General features: G+C 40.2%; 1 protein-coding gene across 1 annotated transcript in view; it reads right to left on the minus strand.

Annotated features, from left to right (window-relative positions):
- ADAM28 (ADAM metallopeptidase domain 28) overlaps positions 1–20,678 on the minus strand; it is a 110,458-nt gene that overhangs the window by 56,730 nt on the left and 33,050 nt on the right. The window contains exons 6-8 of the mRNA XM_036750132.1: positions 19,174–19,252; positions 15,591–15,667; positions 5,170–5,365 (exon numbers count right to left, since the gene is read on the minus strand). Coding sequence (XP_036606027.1) covers positions 5,170–5,365; positions 15,591–15,667; positions 19,174–19,252 — 352 coding nt within the window. The remainder of the gene's footprint in view (positions 1–5,169; positions 5,366–15,590; positions 15,668–19,173; positions 19,253–20,678) is intronic.

The following is a 20,678-nucleotide window of genomic DNA, read 5'->3' on the forward strand; positions in this document are numbered from 1 at the left end:
AATGCTTGTTTTATTCCATAAGTTAAAAATAAAATATTTTTAAAAGAACATAAGAAGATACATCAAAAGTTAAATGAGTAACAACTGAAGAAACTTGGCCTCCAAATGTAGTAAATTGGCTCAGGCATCAATAAATAAATACTGAAAAAAAAACACAGGAAAATGATCTAATTCTTCATGAGGGAGAAGACTCTATGGAATTTTAGGAGAACACGGAAACGCAACACGCTGTTCCTGAGTGGTTCAAAAGAGAAAGGAGAATTATGAGAGCAGAATTTATGGCCTATATAACAGAAATAATGTGCAGAATAGAAAAAAAAGCTAGAATCTTTAATGACAAGCTTCACCAAAGAAACAAAAAAAGAGAATAATAGATAGGGGATACAAACACACAAAATTAAGGGTGATCTAGAAGCAGAGAAGCAAAAAAAAGAATAAAATTAAAAGAAAACTTGATGTAAGCAAAACATACTGATCTCAAAGACAGGATATGTATAGACACCTAAAGATCAAGATCTCCCAGAAGAACAAGACAAAAGAAAACAAAAACAAACAAAAAAAACAACAATAACAAAAAAAAAACTTTAACATTATAACGCAGGAAATAACAGAAAAGAACTTTTGAACATAAAAAATGAAATATCAACTAAAAGCATTAACAGATTGCCTCCAGAAGGGGAAAAAAACTGAGCCTGCAAACTCCAAGACACATAGTGGTCAAATTTAATAATTAAATTCAGAAACAACAAGTTCTGCAAGCCATCAGGAGAAAGACCTTTACTTACAAAGGAAAAAAAAAACATTCAGATAATTCAAGACTAGTCAGCACCCACCAGAATAAAAGGAGGAGAGACTGGAATGTGTTCTGAAGAGCACTGGAGCTCAGAATGCATCCCATGCTGACCTATCCTTCAAATCTGAGCACCATACATGAAAAAAAATAATGAATGTTCAGTAACAAAGATGTGTTTGAAACATTTTTAGAAAGAAAATCTGAGCTTAAGAGATCATTTTTTTAAGACACCCCAAACAACAGCAATTTAGGAGGACTGAATAAATGCAGCAGTTGAGGATGGCAGCAGCAACAACCGGACAGTGTAAAAACCTCTTTCTAAATGTACCCAAAAAGACTGAAGTGAAAGCAAAAATCTAGTTGAGGAAACAGTCAAGAAGCAGGTGGGAGACACTGTGGACAGAACCTGGCAACACCTTGCGTACGGGTAAGTCAATGACCTTTTTTCGGATTACGTTACAATATGGGAAGGTATATGAAAAAGGAGGAGGGGAACAAGGGGAAAGAGAGGAGTATATGATGTACCAGGGTCAATCAAGGGCTAGCTATGGGGTAAGGTGACCCCTGTGGTCTCAGAAAAATAAGGGCCTACAGGATAGTGGGTGAGGAGAAAGTGAGGAGGAGGATTGAAAAGAAAAATAAAGAAAGGAAGTTTTATTTTGGAGATGGGAAGCACTTCCACTTATGAATGTTCCTTTGGGTAAAGAGAGATGGTCTGTGAAGGAAAATGAGAACCTTGTTCTGGCTGTGGCCTGTACGTTTTGGTGCCTAAAAACTCTACTTATCCTACACTGGGAGGGCCATTGTTGGATTCCTTTGGTGCAACTGGAACCTCAGGGAATGTGAGAGCACCAACCCAGGGAGGAGACTGTGAGGCAAATAGGGAAAGCAAACTAACCATAGAAGGGTATAGGTCAGTGGGAGGTCATGTAAAAGGGATGTGGTGGGGAAGGTAATGGTGTCTTACCACCCCGCGACACTGTCCTCTCTGACACCTAAAGTAATTGCATTGTTTTAGGAGTAAGATGAAAAGGGAAAGGCATATCCATGCAGTAAGCACCACTTGGCATTGGCAGAAACCACCTACATGAGAGAGCCTAGAATGGATGCCTTGGAATCTTGGATTCCATAAGGATTGCAGAGAACAGAAGGAGACCAGATAATTATGGGAGGAAGAGAGGATGAGGAAGAGAGGATGAATGATGAAGAGAGTGAAAATGAAATAAAGAGAGCACACCTTCAGCAAAAGATGAAATTTTAAAAACTAACGAGCAACACCAGATGAAGGGGATGCAAGGAAGGGAAAACATACGTGACTGAGAGCGAAGGGGAGGGTGACAGAATTATAAAACCAGATAAAAGGAAGAGAAAAAAAGGAACTAATAATCAAAACTCCAAAGGGAAAGGAGTAACAAATCAGAGGAAGAGATCAGATATCAGGGGAGGAGAGCTAAAAGATTAAGGCAAAGTAACTGAAGGAATATAGTACTGTATTTAAAGGAGAGCAGGGGAAAATCGTAACTTAAAAAACTATATTAGAGACAGATGGAGGAAAATATGAACCTAATATAATATTAAATGTGAATGGGTTTAACAATTCCATAAAATTAAAAGAGATACAGATTTGGATAAGAAAACAAAACCCTATAATTTGCTGCTTACAAGAAATACATTTGAAAAATAAAAACATTCACAAAATAAAACTGAAAGGATGAAAATATTGTGTATTAATGTATTGGGAATCAAGATGGGCTCTTGGCACTTATTCAACCAAGTGCCCTTGAAGAGTGCAGCCTTTGTTTCCTTGATTAAATTAGGAGCCCTTCATGACCTCCTTGCCTCAAGGGAAAGCCTAGTTTACATGGGTTTGAGTGAAAAGTTTATGACATTAGAGGCTTTTAGACCACATGGGTTTAAGTCTCATTTTTGTGACAATTTTAGGTAACGTGGGTGCATCGCATGTGTGACTCACCTTTGACCCTGAACAAGATATATAAACCCAAAGGTTGGCTTTCTCTTTTGGAGCTCTGAGGCACAGCAGGAGTGGTGCATGACTCTAGACAAGCCATTGTTATGAGCCCCCTGGCTTTGAAGAAAACCCAGATGTTGATGCTTCTCTGGTAACTGTATATCATGATTTTGTCAGACAGAAATCTATCTGTTGATTTGTGTTTATTTGTTCTGTTTGTATTTGCTCTGAAGCTCAGGGTGCTGGCTTTTCCCCTTGAGCTAAGTGAATGATATTTGTATGTTGGATTAAAGCAAGATTGTTAACCCTGCAATGTTGCTTTCCTTAGTAAAGCAGATCAAAAGAACCTGGGCTTACAGCGTTCTTGTTGTTTGGCTCATATTGGTTTTTCACCCCCACAGAAGCTGCTAGCTGAATTGTTGAAACAATAAATACATCAAAATAAAGGATAGGAGTTGCAATGATGCTATCTAACATAGCAAAACCAAACATTGAAAAATATTTTAAATAAACAAGGAAAATATATTGTGCTGAAAGGAACTATATACAACAAAACACTATCAATAATAAACTTATATGTCCCAAATACCTTAGCATCCAACTTCATAAAGAAAACATTATTCATAAAGGAAACATAGGCAGTAACTTCAATATCCCTCTCTGTTTTGGATAAGTGTAATAGAAAGACAAACACAAATGAATTTAATGAATTTAATAAGCATCTGCTATGTGTCAAGTGCTGAGAATATAAAGACCAGATGAAAACAGGCTCTAACTTCAAGGAAATTACATTCTACTAGGGGAATGAAATGTGTGTCTGTGAAAAGGTGAGTATCAAATAAATATGGGACATTTAATTGTAAGCTCAACAAAAGTAGGTATTTGTTGATTTATTTTCCCATCTCTCTTGAGGCTTTGCACAGTGCATTGCATAGAGTTGGGGCTCAAACCGGGGCTAATCTTAGGGCAAACTATGAAGTACTGGGAATGTGTCCCCATACTTCTCTTCTGACTTGATGTACTTCTTAAATGGTGTGTAATGCCCTTTTTGCGTCTCAATTACTGCCTAAGACTCATCCTCCCTAGGCCCATCCTTCCCAGGGCCATCCTGCCCAGACAGTCTCTAAACCTCTCTCCACCTACGTCCCGTTCAAAGCTTCCTCCTGTGTTGCTTTTCACCAAGGAATCATCCTCAGCCAGCTGTGAAATTTAGCAATGTCTAATGAACTAATCTTTTCCAAGGTAGTAAATTAAATGGGTTACTCTTCTCAGGGATATCTTCAATTAAATGTCAGACAATTCCTTAACCAAAAAGTACCAGTGGTGGAATTTCAGTCATAATTGACAAGCTAATAGAATATTAAGAGACAATTGTAAGGGGGAGCTATCCCCAATACTCAGGCTAAGGTGAGCCCTTTCCGGGTGAAAACATATTCCAAAGATCTACAGAAAATAAATGTTAATATAAAGAATTTGTGAGTATATACATATATGTACATAGAGTGTGTGTATACATACATATATGTATATGCATGTGTATATACACATATACAAACATATATTCCATATTGATATGCACATAGAGTATACCATTTATATACACTACACATAAGGCATGTCCCACCATTTAAGTCTTAGACATATGTATAATCTCTAGCAGGGCTGTCCAAAATGTGGCCCGTGAGACGGCCTGCCTACAAGCATAGAAATTTACAGAAATGCTTTAGCAAATGAAGCCAAGCTACTGCAGAGCTCTTACTAAAATGGCAAATAACAATATATTGTCTATTGTTTCAATACAAACCTAAGGATGTTCAGCCTTAATTTAGAGAGTCTTTGGATAGAACTTAACATAAGTATATCCATCCTCATGTCCCACTAAACTAACCATGGAGACCTCCATTATTCTATTTGTTCTCCCTCCATTTTCCTGACTCCTAAGGGAAAAAAAATAAAATACAAATATATTATAGAATCAGGGCTGAAAAGGAATATCAAATATCCTTTAGTCCAACCCCATCGTTTTTCAGATGAGGAAACCAAAGCCCAGAAAGATTAAACGACTGGCCCAAGATCATACAGATAGTAGGTAAAGACCTGGGATTTAGAGTGAAGGCCTCCAACTCCCAATTGATTGTTCTTTCTTTTTATATAGAATCTGTATAATTTTCTTGATACCATTATTCTCCATGATGTCAAAACAGTCATTACTACTGACTCTTATACCTGTTAACCTCAACGGTGATAGTTAGCACGGATGGCAGGCATTGCAATTGTCTGTTATGAAGCCCAGGGCAGCCCAGAAATTTGGCTGAGCTATGGTGGCCCTGATGCCCTTAAGGATTGTTTAGACTAGCTCCCTTTCTGACATAAACATAGTAAAGGGGAGGGGGAGCACCATACTTACCATGGGGTTGTTGCCTGACCTCACAGTCTTCTCCAGGAGTGGTTCTTCCTCTTCTACCATGTCCACTCCACAAGATGTCTCAGGAAGATTCTGTTCCTGGCTTTCATATGTGTACAGAGCATGCTCTTGCTCTTCTTGATCTGCCAACCCCAATGGTTCAATTAAGTACCTTTGTTTCTGATGTTCAAAGAATCCCCTGAAAGACATCAGAGCCAAGCCTTCCTCAAACAGCGATCAATGTTTGGGTTATAAAGAGAGATTCTTGGTCAATAGAATCTCAGAGCAAGAAGGGACCTCAGCCCATCCAATCCATAAATGAAAAGGAATTCCTCAGTTGCATGGCCAACAAGTGGGCAGCCAATCCCTTCTTGAAAACCTTGGATGAAGTACAACTCAGGACCTCCCAAGGAAGCCAAATCATCTTTTGAATACTGTTCATTATCAGGAAGTTTTTCCTCACATCAAACCTAAGTTTCCAACTTTATATTTCCCCATTAATTTTGTTTCTGGCCTCAGGGCCTAAACAGAATAAAATAACCTTTTCTCCATAGTAGACCCTTCAAATATAAAAAACAAAACAGATGTTAAGTCATATCCCCCACTCCACTACGTCTCTTCTTCAGGATAAATATTCCCAGTTCCTTTAAACAAACCTCTCGTGTCATGGACTCCAGATATCCTGGATTGATGCCAATTTGTTAATGACCTTCTAATGACTCTGGAAACTAGATAGATTGAGGAAAATACTTGAGGTACCTCTCTGACTTCATCCAGGTACTTAGGTGAGTCCTGTGGAATCATCTGGGTGGTGACCAAATCTTCACTTTAAGACGGTAGACCACCCAGACAGATCCACAGGCAGTGTCAGATTCACTATAACTCACCAGAAATCAATTTTCATTTTCTACTTTTGACAAGCTTTGGCAAATTTCTGCCACATCCAGAATGCATTCTCTCCCCATACTTACCACCCAGAGAAAAGAGCTGCAGATCCCTCTGTTGGTCAACTAGATGCTTCAGAATCCCTGAGTAGGAGAGTCCTCAACCACTACTGCTCATCTCTTGCTCCTCAGACTCTTCTTGGATTAACATTCTCCTGACAGACAGGCTCTGGGGAGTCACACCCCTTATCTTTGAAGGATATGTACCTGCTTCTGCCCAGAATAGATGTTCTTAACCTGAGATCTGTAAAGGGGTATGTTTGTGTGTATGTGTGTGTACTCATAAACCTATTTCAATAGAATTGCTTCCTTTTGTGATCCATTGCATTCCGTGTATTGCAACCATTATTCATTATATATTGGATCCTAGGTGGCATACTAGGCAACTCATGAATAGAGTACTGGGGCCAGAGTTCAAATTCAGCCTCAGAAACTGACTAGCTGTGTGACCCTGAGCAAGTCACTTAAGCCTGTCTCCTTCAGTTACTTCATTCATAAAATGAGCTGGAGAAGGAAATGACAAACCACTCCAGTATCTTTGCCAAGAAGACCCTAAATGGAGTCACACAATGTCAGACATGGTGAAATGACTGAACAACAATAGAGGTGGCACACTGGATAGAGAATGGTGCTTGCAGTCAGGGCAACCTGAGTTCAAATCTGGTCTCAAACACTTCCTAGCTGTGTGTTGCTGGGTAAGTCATGTAACTACTATTTGCCTCAGTTTCCTCATCTGTAAAATGGAGATAATATTAACATCTACCTCCCAGGGTTGTTGTGAGGAGCAAATGAAATAATATTTCTAAAGTATTTCACCCAATGCCTGGCACAGAGTAAGGTCTATGTAAATGCTATCCATTATTATAACTTTGAGACAGGGTCCATAGATTTTAGCAGACTGCCCAAGAAGTTTCTGACACAAAACAAATTGAGAAACCCTGACTTAGCTGATCTAACACCCCAGTATTTAGGAGAGCCTCCCAATCATTTCTTAGCACCAAGTTTGCAGTGATCCTCCTTTCTTTTCTCCTTCAGGTTACACTCTTCTATCCTATAAACTCCTGACCTGGGACATGATTCTCCCTCTGCCATTTTTTTTGCATTGACATTGAAGCTCTTTTTTCCTTCTCTTTTGTTAAGAAAATACCATCACCATAATTATGTTCATGGACATTCCTCAGGCCCCTTCACTTTCTCTTCGCGGAAAGGGATCAGCCTAGACCTTGAGCATAGATAAGAATTACTTACTGTATGTGGATTATTACAAATTTCCCCCCATACTTCATACATAGTTGAACATCAGTCCTAGTCTTCCTAGCTATCAGTTCTTGTATACAACTCTTGCCATCTTTTCTATTTATCTAATTCTTTTCCATATCATTTTGTAAATCCTTGAGAAAGAGTTCACCCAATGAAGCCTCTGCTAGTCCTGTTAATATTTGAAGGTTATCCATGAAACACTTTGGATATTTATCTACTTTCCTTTACTTGCACTATGTGACTGGCTGTACTTCCTTCTCCAAGTGTAATTACTTTTTTTTTACAAGACAGGGTTAAGTGACTTGCCCACGGTCACACAACTAGTAAGTGCCAAATGTCTGAGGTTGGATTTGAACACAGATCCTCCTGACACCAGGACTGGTCCTCTATCCACCACTCCACCTACCTGCCCTTTCCAAGTCTAATTTAAACCACTTTTCCCATTCTAATCGCTAATGGAAACATGCTGTTGCCTACCTACTTTAGCCACACATCTTCCCATTGCTCTTTGGGTCACCCGTGATATTAATCATTCTAAAATGGTAGTGTCCATACCTTATTCATGTCTCCATTGCCAAGAGAACGTTTATTTAAACACAATGGCGTCTATAATTTTGTTGCTAAAGGTATTCCCTCTGCTGACCAAGTGAAGTGCTTAAACAAGAATTTCTGAAGACATGATAAGAAATAAGTTGATGAGCAGGAATGTAAAGATTTGCCTAAGGAATCAATGAGGATGCATAAGGAACTCACTAACCAATAATGCACAGGCAGGTGATGCAGGATGCAAACAAAAGTGTGACATGACTCCTTAAAACTAGAATTCTGAGCATTAGGGCTAAGACTAACTGAAGCTAGCAAAGAAAACTAAGAATAACAACAAGAAATGTATAGATTTCTTCCAACTATATTGGGGGTAGAGAAGATGCCTAAAGAATGGACTAGATGACTTCTCAAAATCCTGCAGAGATGGCAGGGATATTCTTTGGAAGCTCTGTCTTCTCTGCCAAAGGACAGGGAATTTTGGACTGGAAAGAATGGAACAAAAATGTTAATAGAAGGTTTTATTTGTGAGACAAATAGGGCGATTGCAAAGGAACACTTCCCTTCATCTTCTGGGTCCAAAAGAACCTGAAAGACATGATTCCTGAGCCACTCTCCGGAACCTTTGAAAACTGGAACAGAACAACAGAAATGCTGCAGGATTAGACAAGGGTCAATGCCCAGATTCTCAAACTATGAAAACTGATGTTGTGCCAATTATGAACCAGACTGATTCGTGGAAAATTATTAGCATTTCTGTTCTTTCCTTTCAAGTTTAAAACTCAATGTTCTTTTCAAAGAAAACAGAATTTTTAAAAAATGAGTACAGTCCTGCTCCCTCTCTATCCAACCTTTAAAAAACCACTTGTTCCCTTATAAATATATTATTAGGGAAAAGGTTAGTGAATATCTAGAAGAGGAAGTGGTGATCAGAACCAACATGGCTTCACCCAAAGCAGTTCACACCAGAATAATTGGATTTTCCCTATTTAATGGCTAGACTTAATGCTAGATTGGTAATTCTAAGGGATGCTATAGAAGTACTGAACCCAGATGTTATCAAAGTATTTGACAGTCTCATATACTATTCTTTTTTTTTAAATATGGAGAGTTAGATGTGGGTTAAAGTCCAGGGTTTCTTAATTTTTTTCCACTAGCAATCACTTCAACACTTCTTAAACTGGACAGAGTCTTGACCCATAGTTTAAGAAGTACGTAGTCCAGTAGGAGGATCTGGAACTGATTGAGTGGCTACCTCCAAAGAGGAGTCACTCATATTTCAATGTCGGCTTGGAAGGATGCCTCTTTTGAGTGCCCCATACATCTGAGTTTGGTGGTATGATATTTACCATCTATATTTATGAACTGATGCAGACCATTGGTCCAATTATCAGAAAACACAAAGCTGAGCAAGAGAGCATGACAGAATCATGACCCCCAAATATCTCTACAGCTTAGAGCGTTAGATTGAATTTAACAAGAGAAAAAGAGATAGCTATAAAGCATTACTCTTGGCTTCAGAAATTCAAATATATAAGTTGAAGATGGGGGAGGCAGATCTAAATATTAATTTATCTGAAAAAGAGAGTGTATTGAATGCCTGGGGTATAGTCTATTCAAAAGCATGGCAGCAGACCATGTAACCTTCAATTCTCAGATTAAGTCAGTTAGCTTGGCAGGCTAGTAGAATTTCTAAAAGGAGGAATGAAAATAAGGCAATAAGGAAATAAGGAAGCCTGAAGAATGATCCCATTTGGATTTCACTAGAATATAAGTTCCTTGAGGACAGGACTTAGTTTTGCCTTTGTTTGGATCTTGGGAGTAATGCATAATGCCTGACTTAATAAATGTTTGTTGATTGATCAGGAAGAGTTTTAAATACCATTTTGAAAACATTGTGCCTTTCCTACAGGCAATTAGAGAGCCATTTAAAAATCCGTGAACTTGGTAGTAAAATGGTACTTATCTCCTTTGTGTGGACCAATTCAAGGTGTCCAATAGACAACTGGAAATGTGAGGATCCTGGAGGTAAGGAAAGATGTTAGGGCTAGATAAGTAGATCTGAGAATCAACTGCATAAAGCTAATTGAATCCAGAGCATAATAATAGTTAGAAAAGCAATTGAATCCACTGAATCTGATGACATCTCAAAATGAAGTAGTATAGAGGGAGAAGAGAAGAGGATCCAGGAGAGACACCCATGGTTAGAAGGAGCAACTTGAATGAAGATCAAGCAAAGGACACTGAGGAATAGGTAGGAGGAGAAGCAGGAGGGAAAACCTAGAGAGAAAAGAGTGTCAAAGAGAAAAGGTTGATCAACAGTGTGGTCCAAGAAGACCAAGAAGGATGAGGACTGAGAAGAAGTCAATGGGCACAGCAATTAAGAGATCACTGGCAACTTGGTGTTGAATGATGAGATCAGAAGGCGTCTTGCAGAGAGCGGAGAAGACAATGTGAGGAAAGGAGGCCTAGATCTACTTTGCAGATTTGCCTAAATGTGGCTCTTTCTTTTATTCATTGCTGCTAGGTGTGTACTCTCAGGTTAAGAAGAAGCAGCTTAATGCATGTTCTTTTTCTTCTGTGTTCTTATAACTTCCAGAGCAACAACCAGGTAAACTTTTGTTCCACCATAGCCCTTTAAGTAATCAGAATCATAGGATTATTGATTCAGAGGTAGAAAAGTCTTTTGGTATCATCCAGTATACATCTCTCATTTTACAAATAAGGAAACTGAGACTCAGGCCAAACTCACACAGGTAGTATACAACAGAGCCAGTGCTGACAGCAGACTCAGCATTAGACGCATCATAGCCCATATTGCCACTTTAATACCACCATCACACACCTCCAAAATCCTTGAATTAATCCTCTGCAGTTCCTTCGAGAAAACTTCCTATGACATATTATTTTTATCTCCTACGACCCTTCTCACTTTCTTTTAGAACATTTCAGCTTGTCAAGGCCATTCGTTAAATGTAGTAGACAATGTGGTGTACATACTACAAATGGAGTCAACCTAAAGAAGAATACAGAACAAAGGAGGAAACATATCTGGAATCTTACCAGGTCTAATTTCATTTAATCTCTAATGTAACTGAGCTTCTTGCTGTAAACAACTAATGTAAAATCCTGGCCCAATGTCATCTCCATATATGCAGCTTGCTACTAGGAACTGTTTGTGAATAGGCAGCAGTGTTCTAGCCGTTGCCTGTATATACCATTCCATCTCCCCTATGTGTGCTTTTGTTGGAGTGGTCTCCCATAGCAAATATTCACATGTTCCTCGCCTCTGCCTTAAAGAAGATCCAGCTTTTGTCAAAGCGCAGACTAATGACTAATGGATTTAAACCAGAATACCTCTGAGGTATCTGCCATCTCTAAATATTCTCCTCTTACTGAAATTTTCACACAAAAACTGATTTCGAGTTAGAAGAAATTCTAGAGGCCATAAAGTCCAACCATCTCATTTTACAGATAAGGAAACTGAGACTGAGAAGGGTAAAGGGGCTTGCCCAAAGCAACCTAGCTAGTCAGTGATCAAGGAAGTATTTGAACTCAGGTCTTCCTTACTTTGAGCCCAAAGTTCTATTCACTGTACTACTAAGCTGCCTCTATGACTTCACAAGTAATCTAGATTTACTTATTATTCCAATAAAATGTAAGCTTTTTGAGTGTAGAGATGATTTCATTTCTTATATTGAAGTCTCCAAAATCTGGCCCAGAGCTTCATACATGGTAGATAATTAAGAAATGCTTGCTGATACGGGTTGGTTAGTTGGTTGGTTGGTTGGCTGATTGAATGTGAAAATCCTTGAGGCTAGAGAATGTTAAAATACGTCTTTGTAATTTCAGCATTTTGCTTACTCTTTCACATAGCAAGTACCTAATAAATATTTGGTGAATTGAGTGGAATGATTTCATCAATTTAGGTACTCCTATCACTGGTGCATAAATTATAATTATATATTATACTTAATATACATAATTATAAATTTCAATTCATCTGTTCCTTCTTATCCTCCATCATGGATAATTCTTCCCCATGCATTTAACTCATGAGGTCGTGATGATGACAATGATAATGATGATGATAGATTTAGGGCTAAAGGAGACATAGGAGAACAACTAATAAAATGTCCTCCTATTACAGAGGAGAAAACTAAGATCCCTAGAAGGTATCATAAACGTAAAGTTGGATGGCACCTTAGAGGCCATTGAATCCAGCCTGCCCTATTTTACAGATGAGGAAAATGAGGCATAGGAAGTTTAAGTGATATGTCTAGGGTTACACAGTAAATGCCTGAAGCAGGATTGGAATCTGGGGTTTCCCAGCTCCAGATGCAATGCCATATACACTACCCCATGATATCTAGTAAGGAATAGTAATAATAGGTGTTCTGGGTGGGGGTGGGAGATGGGGTGGAAATAGTAATAATAGTAACAGCCAGGCTCATAGTCAGTTAGGTGGTACAATGGATACGAGTGTTGTCGTAAAGTGCTTAGCACAGTGCCTGACACAGAATAAATGCTTGATTCCCGATTTGCCCATAGAATTTGGAGATTTATAAAATCCTTTACCCACATGCCTCAGTCTCATCCCATCCTAGAACAAAGGATAAAATGTAGACATGGGGAATGTTCACTGATGGTCCTTAAAAGACTTGGGCTCCTTGTAGTTTTAACACTTGCAATGATTTTAGTTATAATATGATATATAATATCTCACCCAAATACATCCCTTCCCATATGGTCCAGTTGGAACTAATAGAAATCTCACATAAATATTCCTTTTTGAAGAAATGTTGGGGTGTGTGCGTGCGCGTGTGCGTGCGTGTGTGTGTGTGTGTGTGTGTGTGTGTGTGTTTAATCTCACCAACCATGCCACTCTCCTTTAAGGTGTCCCAGCTCCTCAATATCCATTTCAGAACATGGCACCCAGAATTGAATAAAATTACCCAGAAAATATTCTGATCAGGGTAGCAAAGAGTAGGATTGTCATCTCATTTCTTGTACTCCAAATAAAATTAATAAGTGGTCACAATACTAACTAACATTTATATAGCTCTTTAAGGTTGTAATGGATCTTACATTCTATTATTTGGTTCTCACAACATCCCTGGGAGATAGATGCTATTATTGTTCCCATTTTACATATGAGTAAACTGAGGTAGACAAAAGTTGAATGGCCTACCTCGGGTCGCATAGATGCTAAGTGTCTGAGGGCAGATTTCTACTCAGATCTGACTCTAAGTCCAACACTCCATATATTACACCACACAGTTGTCTATTCATTGCCTACTATACACCAGGTACCACACCAGGCAATGAGAAAACAAAGACACAAATGCCACAACATCTGCTTGGAGGGTCGTCATCGTTGAGTAGGTTCAGTCATATCCAACTCTTTGTGACTCTACTGGGGCTTTTCTTGGTAAAGATATTGGAGTGGTTTTCCATTTCCTTCTCTAGATCATTCTACAGACGAGGAAACTGAAGCAAACAGGGTTGAGTGACTTGCCCAAGGTCATGCGTCTAGTGACTGAGGCCAGGTTTCAACTCAGGTCCTCATGACTTCAGGCCTAGTACTTACTTTCTAATGAAGGAGTTCACAAGTTCATACTTATACATACACAACTACACATGTAATTAAATATAAAGAGAATAAATACAAAGCAATTGTACAAGGAAAGCATGAGGAACTGACGATGTTAAGAAAGGCTTCATGGAGAAGATGGTGTTAGAATTGTGTCTGGAAGAGACAGAAGGAGTCTTTGAGGTGCAAGCAAAGAGGGAGAGCATTCCAGGCAAGGGGATGGCCAGCGCAACTCACCAAGATGGAAAATAGAATTTTAGGGGTGAAAAAATCATCAAGGTCAGTTTGGCTGAACCACAGAACACAGGATGATGAGTCAAGTCAATGTGGCTGGAAAACTAGATTGGGGCCAAGTTGTGAAGGGCTTTTAAAGTTAAACAAAGAAGTTTATATGTTTCTAGACACTGTTGGAGTTTATTGAATAGGAGAGTGACATGGTCTATCTGGAATCTCACGGATGGTGATACTCTTTGGTGATTCAGGTCCCAAGCCCCTGTTTCTGTACACCCTGTGTGACTTTTGTCGACATTTTCCCATAATTCACCAAAAGGGGTCCACCTAACATGTGAGACTTTTTTTGACTTCTCATGGTTGCCACATGACCAGCCATCTTTTTTCAAACATACGATAACTTGAACTCCACATCAATATTAGGGCAACGCAGATCACAGCCGTAGCAAACACTATCCCTCAAAAATTCCCACTACGTGGATGACTCACAGAGAGCTTACAGGCCTGTAACTACCCCTCATTCCCAGCCCTGGCTTTTTACACAACTTCCCTTAAGACAGTCTCCCATAGTCTGACTTAGACAGCTGATGTATTATAGAACCTGAGGACATGCTGCCATGGTGGAAAGTTCACTGAATTGAAAACCAAAGGACTCAGGCTGGATCTCTAGCTCTGCCATGTGAGCCCTGTGACTCAGTTTCCCCATCTGTAGAGTGAGAGGGACTTGATATCTTCTAAGATCTTTGCTAACTCAAGATCCTATGAACTTGAAATGTCACTGTATCCAATTCTGACCAGTCCCCAATCTCATCTAGCTCCCTCCATTTTGTCCACAGGCAGAGCATGAGAGAATTCTCAAATGTCTTGGTAATAAAGCTGTTAGAAAACAAAGGAAATGAGCTTCATCCGATATGACATGCAATAGTGAGTGGGGTAAACACTTCTTTTCCTCAGCGCTCACAGATAACAGCCAGCCTTCTAGAGCTTGAAGTTTTGGAAATCACTTTCCAAACATTATTTTATTTGTTTTTTACTGCTCAGTCTTTACATTTCCTACTACCCTTTTTAGACACTTCAAATATCTGAGCTTTTGTCATGTGGAAGAGAAATTAGACTGTAATCGGTGGAAGGGGAGGAAGGGGGTATTTCTATTTGATATAAGGATAAATGTTCTATCTTATCTATCTATCTGCTCTGTCCAAAAGTAAAATGACCTACCAGAGAAGCTACCGAGTTACCCAACAATTACTCAGCCATACTCAACCTTGTCTTTAATCAAAGATTCCCAGTTCTTACAAATGATCCTCATATATCCTGGACTCACGGGCCTTCACTATCCAGCCTATCCTCTAGCCACTCTATAGTTTTTCTACCATTCCTAAATTGAGGCACCCAGAAATGAACGCACAACTCCAGTTGAAATCAGATGGGGACAGAGAATGGCAGACACCCCAATCACACTTTTTATAGAAGCTAGATCTCTCTTAATGAATCCCTAAATTCCATTAACTTATTTTAGGAGGGCAATTAACACATGTCATTTATGAATCATGTTTAGCTCACAGTCCACTAAGATCTCCTGATCTTTCATCAATATGGTTAATGTCAAGTGTGGATTAGTAGCTCCTACATTATATCATGTTTATCAGTGGCTTAGAGCACTGGGAGATTGGGTGACTTGCCCAGGACAGCTAGTACATGCCAAAGGCAGGACTTGAACCCAGGTTCTTCTAATTCATGTGCTGATCCTCTTACATGATAGCACACTGCCTCCAAATAGTTTTGTTAATGGGACACAGAAAACATCATTCATCCTATTCAGATTTATCCCTTAGCCACAGTGAAGAGCTCACCTTAGACCCCGACAGGTGCTGATGCTGGCTGTAGACATCTCCTCATCCAGGATGTGTCCTTGGTAATAGCAGTTTTCCTGGGGAGAAGGAAGCAAAGGTGATTCTAGTGGTGGCCACACATTGTTCCATATGAAACTACTGAATGTAGATTTAGAAACAAGAATAAAATGAGGGGAAAACATTTGAATGGCCAAAGATACATTTGCGAATAACCCAGGCTCTGCCTTCCTCTCTGCCATCCCCTTAGCCCTGACACACCTGTGCCCTGGGCAGCTGCCTATGTTGCCTACTACCAGTACTGGGGCTGGGGCTGGGTAATAGCTACAAGCATCAAATACCCAACTGTTAACTGTGGGTTACTCCCCCTCTGCACTGAAATGAAGGCTCTTTTTTCTTGTGTGAATCATTCAATTAGCTCATCTCCAGAGAAGAGACAAAGCTCCATGGGAATCGATATTGCTTCATTCTCTGCATCTCCAGCTCCTAGCACACTGCTTGGCACACAATCATGCTTCACCAATACTGGTTGGGTGACTGACTGATTGATTGATAGAAGGCTAGTCTTGAATTCAAGCATATCTGGTTCCCATTCCTGTTTATTAGACACACTAGCTGGGTGATCTTGGTCAAATGCCTTCTCTCAGCTCCAGGCAATTCTCTACGACTGAAGTTACAGAGGAAGTGCTGATGTCTATCGGGGAGGACTTTCTAAATGGGAAGTTCATTATGTAGATAAAATCACAGATCCCAACCAATCAACCTCCCCTGCCCCATGCACAGATCACATATGATCTTCACTGAAAATCTCCATCCCTCTATATTTCCTAACTTCAGCCAGATGGCTGTTCACACATCCATCATCCTCTTTCTCTTTCTCTCTTCAGCTCGTGGCTTCAGAGACCCCAAGAGATCTCAGCTGTCATCATGTTCAACCCTGTCACTTTAGAAATGAGTCGAATGGGGCACAGGCAGGTTAAGTGATTTGCCCAGGGTCACACAACTTGTGAGTGTTTGCAGTGGGATTTGAACCGAGTGCTCCCTAATTCCAGGATTAGCCTTCTATCCCCAAGAACACATCACCTCTATCCGCTAAAGGGACCCAACCACGCCTCCTGGCAGGTGTCAAACAGTAAGAGCTATAGCCCAGAGGAACTGCAAGTTACATTCAACTGCAAGTTCAATGTCATTACTGGAAGCCAGGCTCTCTGAATGGTTTCCTTGGAGCGGTAAAGCCTAGTGGCAATAGACAGAGACACCTTACAATGTTATGTACCATGAATTGCGGACAGCTAGATGGTGCAGTGCATAGAGTTCTAGACCTGGAATGCGGAATATCTTAGTTTAAATCCATCCTCAGACATTTTCTAGCAATGAAACCCTGGGTAGGTCATTTAACTTCTCTTTGCCTCAATTTCCTCAACTGTAAAATGGGGATAATAATAGTACAATATGGTCATTACAGGGATCAAATGAGACTGTAATTAAAAGCACTCAACACAGTGCCGAGCATACAGTAAGCCCTATATAAATGTGAGGTATTATTAGTAAACTGACCACACTGGGCAATAACAGAGAGGCTTACAAATGGTGGGTCTTAAACAATCGTCTCCATAGACATAGAAAAGTAGATTCACAAGGCAATGGTCAGGCCCATAATGTCCGCAGCACAACTTAGTGGGTAGAGAGTAGTTCTGGGAGTCATATAGACCTGGGTACAAGTCTTGCTTCTGATTTATATTGGCTGTGTCACTCAGCAAACTGTGGAGCTTCTCAGTGGGCCAGGAAGCTCTCCAAGTTTACAGGTTGTAAAGCAGGTGCTGACTTGCATTGGTAGAGGGATTTTCCTGACTGAGAGTTCTTTATGCTAGCAACAGGTCTGCTTCAAAATTAATAACATTGCTCGAGCAAATGAATACTTAAGCATATAAACAAATAAACACATACCAAAAAATAAATAGCCTATTTGTTTGCTGTATGTGAAATCACATTTGTTTCAGTGCCTTTGTCCCCTATGACAGGGGGATGACTCTCCCTTCTCAGAATTCTGTCCCTTTGCCCCAGACTTAGCAGGTAGCACCTCCACAAGGACTCTTTGGGATACCCCTCCCCAAGTTGGGAGGACTCTTCCCTGTTCCCATGAAAAAGATTTTGTATTCACTTGGCATATGTTTTATTGTCCTGGATAGGGACTGGCTTGGGCCACCATCCATCAGGAACAACCGAGTGTGTTCTTGGGTGAATCGCCGAAGCTGTCAATGTGTTCAGGCAACTCTCTGGGCTGGTAAGTTGCAGATGATGGACGGAAGGAAGGAATGAAGGAAGGAAGGAAGGGAAGATGAAAGGGGGAAAGAAGAAGAAAGAAGGAAGGAAGGAGGAAAGGAAGGAAGGAAAGTGAGAAGGAAGGAGGGAGGAAGGAAAAGAAAAGAAAAGAAAGTAGTGGAGAGCAGAGGAGAGGAGATAGGAAGGGAGGGGAGGGGAGGGGAGGAAAGGAAAACAAGTATTAAGCATTTACTATGTGCTAAGCACTGCACAACAAGTGCAAAGGCTGAAATCTTGTCCGTTCTCAAGCAGCTCATGTTCTAATGGAGGAGATGACACATAGAGGGAAGTAGGGGCCCAGAAGGGATGTTTTAGTTTGAAAAGGGATGGTGAATAAAACTTTAGGGAGTAGACTGACCAAACCCTTCTAGCAGAAATGGCAGCATTGATTCAATTGGGTTTCAGAAATGGAAGAGGGTGCAGTCAGGTAGAAGGTATATGCACCCACCCCAGCATGGTAGCTGAAGCGAAGCTGGCTGGGGAGCAAAGGGAAGCATGGCTCGAGCTGACTTAGATATAGTGGGTCACATGAGACATTTTTCCATACTTCCTATAGGACCATATGATTCTAAAGAGCTCTCAGGGTCACTTATCTGTGACCATGTCATAATCTCCAATAGAAAGTATACTCTTTGGTAGCAGAGGCAGCCATTTTGTCTTTGTATCCCCAGTGCTTAGGATTGGGACTGACACAGAATAAGGGCTAAAAAACTCTGATTGGTTGATCAATTGTATATCCACAAGCCCAACAAAGTGCCTGGTACTTAGGGGCAGGGACAAGACCTGTGTAGGCAACTTATAGTTTACAGACTTGTCTGGGACACTGAGAGGTTAAACAACTTGCCTGGGATCACAGTTAGTATGCATCAAAGGCATATTAAACCCTTGTTTTCTAGGTTCCTAGGACCACTCTTTGTTCTCTATGCCATAACATCTTTCACTTGGCACATAGCAGATCCTCAATAAATGTGTTTTTGAATAAATGAATGAATCTGGATAGCTAGGTGGCACAGTGAATAGAGCCCTGGGGTCAAGAGGGCCTGAATTCAAATCCAACCTCAGACACTTGCTTGTTGTGTGACCTTGGACAAGTCACTTAACCCCAATTGCCCCCTAAAAACTAAACAAAACAAAAATAAATGAATGAATCATCGCCACCACCATCATTGATACGTCATCTTATCCAGTGAGAATCTCTTTGCTCAGCTCTGAAACTGTTTGACTTGAGTGAATCCCCATCCAGCAAGAGGCTGTGATACACTACCATGATCTGAGGGCTCGAAGTGACTGATTCGCCTGTGGACAAATATCGAACTTCCACATAATCTGGGGACAGGAGCTCCCTAAAGAAAGAACAAGGACAAAGGTTACTGAGGCTAATCAGAAAGAGAAGATGGTAACAATATTAATAAGAATAAGAATGAACAATATTAAGCTATTTACATTTTTTTAATCATTTCTTTCAGGAGGAAAATAAAACAAACTTGTGAAAGAAGCAGTTTGTAGATGTTACTGTTTTGCCTAGGCTTGTGATTTCACTGATTTAGGGAACTCCCAGTGAGAGAACTCCCTCCATAAATGCAGATAGATACCTCTTCTGTGACGTATAGTCTTAGAGAGTAAACTGGAGCTAGTTAAGTCAGGGCCACAGAGGTACGAAGTGTAAGAGCTGAAATATTAATCCACTTCACTCAATTTCAAGCTAGATATTCCTTCCATTCCTCCTTGGGAATAGACACAAAGAGACTAGTTGTAGATGTTGTCCTGTGATGTGTAAAGAGGGATTGGAATGTTTTGCTTGGCCCCAGAGGATAGAGCTAGCACCATGGAAGGGTCAATCCATCCATCTGCCAGTCAATTTACATGTACTGAGGAAGCACATACCAGGAAGCACCAGACAGTGATGGGCACTTAAGAATTGAAACAAAATAAGAAAAATAAAAGATTCTATGCCCTCAAGGCATAGATGTCAGTGTATAAGAAGCACTTTGCATAATGAGATGGTCAGACCAGGTGACCCCTAGGGTCCCTTATCAATGTAAATCTATGTTCTTCTGATCCTAAATTTCTCCAAGAGGCAAATCAATTTAGATTCAATATAAGGTACTTTTTTCCTAACTAGGCAGTGTAGGTTGCCCTGGTAGTACGTGAGCTTCCTCTTCCTAGTGGTTGTGGCATAGGGACTGCTTGTGAGCAATGTTGTCAACAACCTCTTCAGGTATTGGTTGGACCCAATGGTCCCTGGGAAGCCTTACAGTGCTGAGACTGTATGTGCCCAGAACATCGGTGGAAGTAAAACCAATGACAAGAGAACTGGAAAGTGAAATCTATTCCCAAAGAAGTTGAGCCACTTACTTACACAAGGTCACCAGGGTGGTAATTTGCAGAGATAGCCAGGCAGTATAAAGCATGTAATGCTGGACCTAGAGTCAGGAAGACCCAAGTTCAAATCTGCCCTCATCTACTGGCTATATGAATCTGGCAAGTCATGGTCTGTCTGTCTGACTCAATCTTGTCATCTGTAAAATGGGGACCATTATAGCACCTGCCTCCCAAGGTTGTTATGAGTATCAAGTGAGATACTTGTAAAGTGCTGCACACACCTTAAAGTATTATATAAATATTATTATTATTATTATTATTATCATATAAATAACTATTATCATGAGCCTTTATGACACATGAATTACACTCAGTACCTCTGACATCAAGTCCAGTGCTCTTTGCAATGCACAATCTCTCTGAGCCTTGGTGCACACATGCGCGCAC

This window comes from Trichosurus vulpecula, chromosome 3, assembly GCF_011100635.1.
Source record: "Trichosurus vulpecula isolate mTriVul1 chromosome 3, mTriVul1.pri, whole genome shotgun sequence".
NCBI lineage: Eukaryota > Metazoa > Chordata > Mammalia > Diprotodontia > Phalangeridae > Trichosurus > Trichosurus vulpecula.